This window comes from Erigeron canadensis, chromosome 8 (assembly GCF_010389155.1).
Source record: "Erigeron canadensis isolate Cc75 chromosome 8, C_canadensis_v1, whole genome shotgun sequence".
NCBI lineage: Eukaryota > Viridiplantae > Streptophyta > Magnoliopsida > Asterales > Asteraceae > Erigeron > Erigeron canadensis.
The window spans coordinates 39319093-39327520 of NC_057768.1; the positions used below are offsets into that span (position 1 = coordinate 39319093).

Here is an 8428-nt window from a genome sequence, read left to right on the forward strand (position 1 = left end):
ATTTTTTCTAAGACAAACAAATGTTACGAACAAAATATTTTAGTTATCTCTTGTTATAATATGTCCAAAAGAAATAAACTGAGAAAAAGTTTCCCCTATATTTGCCCTTTCTTTTTTGGTAAACTTCTCAAATATTTTAGTTACCAAATTTAATATTTTAGTTACCAAATTTAATATTTGGAACAAAGTATATCCTTTTTTTTTTTTCGAGCACTAACATAACAAAATATATTTAGCAAATTACTCGTATATATTTGGAAACAAAATTTGTTAATGACGATTTAAGACTTGAAAACGACGTCATTAAATATTCTCCTCCAAAAACGCGTCTCACGCGGTCTTCTATACTTTTATAAATACTCCTTTCTCTTTCCCCAATTTTTTTTTATCAAAAAATATATACTATTTTTCTTCTCTTTCTCTGTCACTCAATAACCGTTTTTTTTAACAACAATGGCGACGGAAGCTAGCAACAAATCGTCATCAGTGTGCTTAACAAACAGCGACGAAATCAAAAAGGTATTCAACAAGTTCGACAAAAACGGCGACGGAAAGATCTCGACGTCGGAGCTAGTCCACATCATGAAATCACTCGGATCAGAAACATCAGAAGAAGAAGTGAAGCAAATGATGAAAACTATCGACACAGATAGCGACGGATACATAAGTCTAGAAGAGTTCACCGGATTCTGCAAATCAACATCCAGCAACGGCGGCGATGAAAACGACGTCGTGGCGATGAAGGAATTGAAGGATGCTTTTGATCATTATGATTTGAATAAGAATGGATTGATATCGAGCAGTGAGTTGCATCAGATATTGAGTAAGTTAGGTGAGAAGTGTACGGAGGATGATTGTGTTAAGATGATTAAGTCTGTTGATGCTGATGGTGATGGATTTGTTGATTTTGTTGAGTTTCAAAAGATGATGTCCAGATCTAACGGCGGCGGTGGTGAAGGTGAAGGTGCAGCTTAGTTAGTGTGTGGTGGCGGTGCAGACTAGTCTAACTTCCTATGGATGGTAGGTAGGTAGTTATGGTTATGGTGACTTTTTTTTACTAAACAAATATGTTTAGGTTATAAATAATTAGAATAATGTGTTGCCAGATCTCTCTCTGATTAAGCTGTGGAATTGGTGGTGAATGAATGGATTATGTTTTCGTGATTCTATTTTAGTTAATGGATTAATATTTGGTTATTTTGACTGTTTATTTTGATGTTGATTGGGCAAAACTTTCTGCTGTTTTATTTTATACTCTGCATTTTTTTTAAGTGTGCTAATCTACACTCTTTTATTTATTTTGTTTTTTTCTTGCACAAAGAGTTTCTCAAATTAGGTGGTAGTAAATGTAAAAAGATTTACTCAAATTATAAAACAGCTTAAAATACACGACCATAGTGTCCGCCCATTGTATGCTTTAAGTAAAACAACTTCCTCAAATTTATTTAAACTATAACAAATGGTAATGATCATGATTTAAGTAAAGAATGTGTAAAAAATTGTTTGATCATATAAAATGAAAAAGAAAATCAAAGTATGCTTAATATATGAAAACATACATTAAAACATCAAAAGCAAGTCTATGGACGATAGTATTTGGGGGCTTAAGTCTACGTCGGGCGATCAACTGAGTATGTGATCTCAATGACAATGAACATCTCTTATGAGATCATTTCAACATTGTTTTTTGAGTAAATTACACTTTTCGTCCCTGAAGTTGTCACGTTTTTTACTTTTTCTCTCTTAAGTGAATAAATTACAATTTGATCTTAAAGTTGACATATTTTTTCAATCATCGTCCCTCGTCAAATGTCGTTAAGTTTCAGTCGTTAAGTCGAAAACGTGCAACACACGTGAGGGATTAAAACTGCAAAAAATGGCAAGTTCAAGGACGAAAACTGAAATTTACTTTTCTGTTGTCATCGTCTTCATCTTCTCTGGCTGACTTTCGTCTGAAAGTTCGCCGAAAAACTTAAAATGCCGATATCTCATTCGTTTCTTCGAATTAGACCACGAAACCACCACCAAACTTCTCAAAATTAATTTCCGCATGAATCCTAAAACAAAAATCTTAAAATGCCGATATTTCATGAAATGTAAATGAAAAGCATCGTAAATAAAATTGTAACCAAGACCCAATTGACCAAAAAAATCAACAAACTAGCATGGAACTTGTACGAATTGGCAACTTTGAGTGCGAATAACTTATAACCGAAACGAGATCCAATGAATCGTTGTCACACCCGAATTCTTTGTACCTCAATCTACTAATCTAACTATTGTAACAACTTAATAACCTTAACGATTGACCAGTAAACTATATCGAAAACCTTATGATGAAACTAACATCTAACTAAATCGCCAAAAATGAAAGCTAACGAATCGCTATGAAACTTAACACAATACTGGATGAATAAATAGTAAACTTGTAACAATTTTAAGAATGAGATTTCGACGTGAGAATTTCACGAACAACGGATTTAAAGTTTCTATACAAAATATAAAACAAGAGCTATAATCAACCAAATGACGAATTGTAAATTGCTTTGAACTTCTATTACATAAACTAAGAATCAGGTGATGATGATCGGAATTTTTGATCAGAAATATTTGAGTTGCAGGGGCTTGTCAGGCCTCCTGGTCCTTTCGTCCCTCTTTGCTTCCTCTTTATATATATTTCTAATTTTTTGATTTTATGTCTTTGCCTCATTGACAAAAACCGAACCCACAGGAAGGTCTCTCCCTATTTTGTAATTTTCTTTTTGGTGCAGAGCTTATGGAATAATAAATGAGGCACACCATTGGTGTCTTAGTGAGGAGTATGTACACCTAATCCAACATGGACTTATTTGCGAAAACAGAAATATTGCATTCTTGGAACAATCTAAATTATACAGAAATATTTCTCAAAATCCATGTTATGGGTATTTTGAGTTTTCCGGCAAGTGTTGAATCTGAAATCTTTTGGTTAGGATTCGTGCGGAAATTAATTTTGAGAAGTTTGGTGGTGGTTTCGTGGTCTAATTCGAAGAAATGAGTGAGATATCGGCATTTTAAGTTTTCCGACGAAAGTCAGCCGAAGAAGAAGATGATGACAACAAAAAAGTAAATTTCAATTTTCGTCCTTGAACTTGTCATTTTTTTGCAGTTTCAGTCCTCACGTGTGTTGCACGTGTCCGACTTAACGGCTGAAACTTAATGACGTTTGGCGTGGGACGATGATTGAAAAAATCTGCCAACTTTAAAGTCAAAATTGTAATTTTTTCACTTAAGGGAAAAATAAAATGAAAAACACGCTAACTTCAGGGACAAAAAGTGTAATTTACTCTTGTTTTTTTTAAGTGTGTATGTTGAAACTTGAAAGCATATTATATGCAAAAGCAAAAAAGGTTTCATTTTTCTTGAAAGCATATTATATGCAAAAGCAAAAAAGGTTTCATTTTTCTTTAAGTGAGAATTTTTTAAAAAAAAGCCCACGGGCGTAACATGTGAGTCGAAACTAAACCCAAAAACAGGATACAAGTATCAACCATCAAGTCACGCTGTCACGACTCACGAGCCTTGGAATAACCGAATAAGCTCACAACGTTTTATAAAATATTAGTCCTAATATCCGTACAATGTACATTTAACTATATATATTGTAGCTTTTATATTTTCTTTTCTTTCTCTTTTAGCTCAAAAATACATTTACTTATCTACTTTTTTTTTTTTTGATTTTTTATTAAACTCAAGAATATCTTTATACATGTAAATATTTTTTCTTTTCTTATCAAATCCATTCTTACCCTATCTTTTTTTTATCATTTAAACTCAAGAATACAGTGTAAAAGATCTATGGCAACATTTGAGAATAATGAGTATGTGACTGTTATGTATCTAAACATATAAAACCTCTCATATATTAATTTTTTAATGTTTATAGTATAATGAATAAATTATTGGGCACTCATGTTTTTTATGAATTAAAAAATAAAAATGTGAGAGGTTCTACATATAAACTTAGATACATAACAATAACATATTAGCATCCCTCTATATATATATATATATAATATACACATAGAAAACAATGTTTGATCTTGATAATGTATGAAAGACCAAAAACCAATCTGGACAGAAAGGATCAATCAAACTCACTCATGTATTTCATCAGCCACATTCTAATAGGTCACTGTGTTATACTAGTATCAAAAATGTTATAATGATAAACAATGTAAAAAAAATTTGAGCGATCAATTGTATCTGAATTCTGAAGTGATAGTGATTCCTCCAAGTACTAATGAAAATCGGCAATATGGTTTATAAAGGTAAATTGATAAAACTTTCACTGTTCAGGTTATATGTGGAACGTGAGTTTTTGACTTCAAATGTATATGGTCTAGATTGTGATTGTTTTTGAGTTCTTTTTCTGATGATCTCAAAGATGTGTATTAAGAAAAGTTTAAATCTAAAATCTTTTATGATATTTTAACGCTTGGCCACTAGCCCACTTTAGTTGTCTTTGATGGTATACGTATACTATACACAATTACACACAAAGAAATATTTATCCGTATAAGTTTATGAAAAAAAAAGAGAACATATACAGAAGAGAAATATATAAAGTGCACGATTAGAATATAGAGGGATATTTGGCTAAACTACACCACATGCTTTCCTTACCTCCAAATTTATATGGGTCACCCAAAATCAAAAAGATGTCCAATTAAGGACCAGTCATTACAATATTACACTACATCAGAAAATCATTTCATTTTACTTGAACAAGATACAAACCCAAAATTCAGTAAAACCCCATTAAATAAATATCCAAAATTTCATTGAAAATACCAATAATAAAAAATAATAATGGGAAGTACAAACACCCTCATCCACAATCTTAATCTAAACACAAATAGGTGCTTCAACTGTGTGAATTCAAGAACAAATCATATAACTTCTTTGCAAATCAATAGAAGAAAACCCCCTTTTAATCTCTCAGTTAAAAAGCAAAGAAAGATTAGTAAAGTTGTTTGCTTTGCTCTCGAAGATGTAAAGGATACGCAAAACAGGCTTGGAATTAGTGGTTCAGGTCCAGCTGTTGAAGATAGACCTGGTTTGTTGCATAACCTCAAAATCTTGATTGATTTTTGTAACCACTTAAAATTTTGGTTTTTCCTTTTTATTTCTATATCCTCGTGTAGTATGCTTATGCAATTAAGTATGGTTGTTGTTGCTAAGTTTTGTTTTTTTTCTTTTTTGTTCATATTTGAAAATTCCCTTAGTGAATATATGTACTTATTGTTGTCTTATATAACTTCATTAGCTGAAATTGATAACCTTATAAGCTGGAAGAGATTAGCTTATTGGCCTTTTAAATTCCTGTTAAGTCAATAAGCAAAACGATAAATTGATGCAAACACAGAATTTGATTGATTTTTCTATTTGTGGATTACTATGTTGAACTTTGTTATATATGAGGTCTAAGAATTGCTGACTAATGAGTTTTGAGCTCATAATTACAGGAACAGAATTAGTATAGTTAGTTTGTGATGGTTCTGTTTCCACCCATCTACATTATGTGATCTTTAACTGCATTGGTAGATATAGAAAGATAGAATTATGGACAACAAAGGGAAACAATCAAAGTACCACTGTATTATAATAGCTGTTAGACAACTTACGTTATGAAAAATGTGAAGGAAAACTATAGTGACAGTTACTAACGCATTAGAATCGATGGGATAATACTTTGATAAATGAATTGCGAATCCATTTTGTTCGTGTCTCATTAGTCATTAATAGATCGCCTGTTTTGTTTCGTTTTCTTTTATGAATGACAAAGACTTGCATACATACCTATTTTTATTCCCCTATTTCCTTGACGGGATATGAAGCCCACCTTTTGGTATGTTGAACCAACTGGGTTAAAAAACCGCTTAATTAAAGGGTTGTGGGTATTAGCTCTTTCTGTTGTTGATCGCAGAATGTAAACTATGAGAAACTTAAAATTTTTCAAGAAATATTTTAAGCTTTGAGACCTCAACATGAATGGATACACCTGGTACCATATAAACACGATATCCTAACTGATTATTACATCTCAATGAAGACATGTATGAGAAAATCTAGAGTTCTGTTTACAACACGAGAGCTATTGGATACGAAGCGTCATTAGACATTCAACCAAACTACTTCTTTTTTGTTTTTGTTAATGCTGGTTTTCTGTATGATCCATTTTTGTAAAGGTTCAAAATGAGCACACTTGTTAAGGTGAGTCTGGAACCATACCACCTTGTTTAGTTAGGTTCAGCTATACTGGTTGATCAGATGACAAATAGCCTTGTACATCTTCTCTTCAGTGTTCTAAGTTTCTTTGTATAACCTAAAGTGTTTTTATATTATATATAACAGTGACTTGCGTGGTACCCATAATAAGAAAATGGCATCATGCTACCTTATTTTTATTGTTGTCTATTTAGAAGTTACGGATGGCATCCAAGATGATGCATTTGCAAACGGTGATTCAGAAAATGGAAGTGCTATCTATAACTTTCTGTATCCGGATAAAGAGCTTCTCCCTGAAGACAAAGAAATGACCATATTTGATCATCTTGAAGAGCTACGAGAAAGAATTTTTGTGTCAGTTTTGGCGGTTGGGGCTGCCATTGTGGGTTGCTTTGTGTACTCAAAGGATCTCATATTGATTCTTGAAGCTCCGGTTAGAACCCAAGGTGTTCGGTTCCTGCAGTTAGCTCCTGGAGAGTTTTTCTTCACAACTATAAAGGTTAATATCATATTTTCTTATCACACATACACGTCATAGATACTTGTTTTAGAACTGCTTCTCTGCTTATTGTGATTTGAAGTTGCAGTTATCATTTTCTCTATGTTGGAATAACAGATTCTGCTTTTAGTTATCTTATTATTTGGGGGCAAAATATCCAGTTATAGCCAACCGGAACAAAAGCTTACTTACGGCCATACTAAGAAGACCTATATACCCATCGATTTAACTCAAATTTTAGATACATTTACTTGTTATAGGGTGTCTCTCATCTTTCACTTGAATGTCTGCTTAATCTCTTATTTGCTTCAATAATCATAATTGTTCAAACAATAATATCTTAATTTAATTTAGATGGTTATTATGAATTCAGACACCCTCTTAACATTCTCGTATTCCATTTGTTCCATAGGAAATTGCGAACTTGACTTTTAAGTCAAACCATAACTAATAGAACTCATATACGAGCTTGACCTTTAAGTCAAATCATAAGTTATAAAACTTAAATTCAATTTAATTCCTAGAAAAGAAAGTACGATCATAATTCTATTTTTTGGGTCCACAGGTATCAGGGTATTGTGGCCTTCTTTTAGGAAGCCCAGTGATTCTCTATGAGATAATAGCTTTTGTTCTACCTGGATTAACAAGATCAGAAAGGAAGTTCTTGGGACCAATTGTCTTTGGATCTTCGATACTTTTCTACGCGGGGATCATCTTTTCATACATAGTTCTCACTCCAGCTGCCTTGAACTTCTTTGTTACATATGCAGAAGGGGTCGTTGAATCATTGTGGTCAATTGACCAATACTTTGAGTTCATATTGGTACTCATGTTCAGCACAGGATTGTCTTTTCAGGTATTCATTTCTCTCTTTAAGATTTTAATTGACTAGACTTATAAAGTCAAACATTGAATTTGATATATGTTATAGAACCTTGGGAGTCTCTACAGAACCATGTTACATAAAGAATCATATATGCAGAAAATAGGTCGATGCTAGAATGTTAAGAAGATCACACCGAAATTCTGAAAGTGGTGTGTTTGACCTCAAAAATCATTAAAAATAGGCGTAGTTTGGTTTTTTCATCTTCAAAGTCGATATTCCTTTGGTAAATCTTTAGAGTTCTTTTAGAACAACGTTAATTTTAGAAGATATGCCGAACTAGTAAAAGCAGAAAAAGTTGATGTTATGTAATACTTATCTGTTATAAGTTTGACCGTGGAAGTCAAAATGTATATAAACATTGGTTATATTTTTCTTCATTACTCTGCTTTCATGTAGGTACCGGTGATACAACTTCTACTTGGTCAAGCTGGATTAGTGTCTGGTGATAAAATGTTATCAGTATGGAGATATGTAGTAGTTGGGGCTGTGGTTGCAGCCGCTATTGTGACTCCATCAACAGATCCCCTAACACAAATGCTTCTTGCTGGACCCCTTTTGGGTCTTTACTTTGGTGGTGCATGGACAGTTAAGCTCATTGGTAAGTGACTCAGTGGTCGAGCCTAGACCATTCCCTGCTGCAATCCAAGATGTATACCTATAGAATGAGGAAAAAACGTCATATAGATGTACAATGATTGTGTCCTTTTGTAGAATGTATTCATTATTTGTTACTGGTACATAAAATGGGTTCAAACCATTGACCATTTCTGTTA

General features: G+C 32.8%; 2 protein-coding genes across 3 annotated transcripts; both read left to right on the top strand.

Annotated features, from left to right (window-relative positions):
• The first annotated feature begins 386 nt into the window (after positions 1-386).
• LOC122579030 (calcium-binding allergen Ole e 8-like) lies at positions 387-1197 on the top strand. The gene has a single exon (XM_043751113.1). The coding sequence runs from the start codon at positions 454-456 to the stop codon at positions 973-975; it is 522 nt and encodes a 173-aa protein (XP_043607048.1). The 5' UTR covers positions 387-453; the 3' UTR covers positions 976-1197.
• A 3554-nt stretch (positions 1198-4751) lies between these two features.
• On the top strand, positions 4752-8428 carry LOC122579407 (sec-independent protein translocase protein TATC, chloroplastic-like). 2 transcript variants are annotated; one of them, XM_043751579.1, is made up of 4 exons: positions 4752-5098; positions 6465-6769; positions 7335-7625; positions 8052-8428. In XM_043751579.1, the coding sequence occupies exons 1-4, from the start codon at positions 4852-4854 to the stop codon at positions 8259-8261; spliced, it is 1053 nt and encodes a 350-aa protein (XP_043607514.1). In that variant the 5' UTR covers positions 4752-4851; the 3' UTR covers positions 8262-8428. The 2 variants fall into 2 exon arrangements, with proteins under 2 accessions (XP_043607514.1, XP_043607515.1); XM_043751580.1 differs by having other exon boundaries at positions 6468-6769.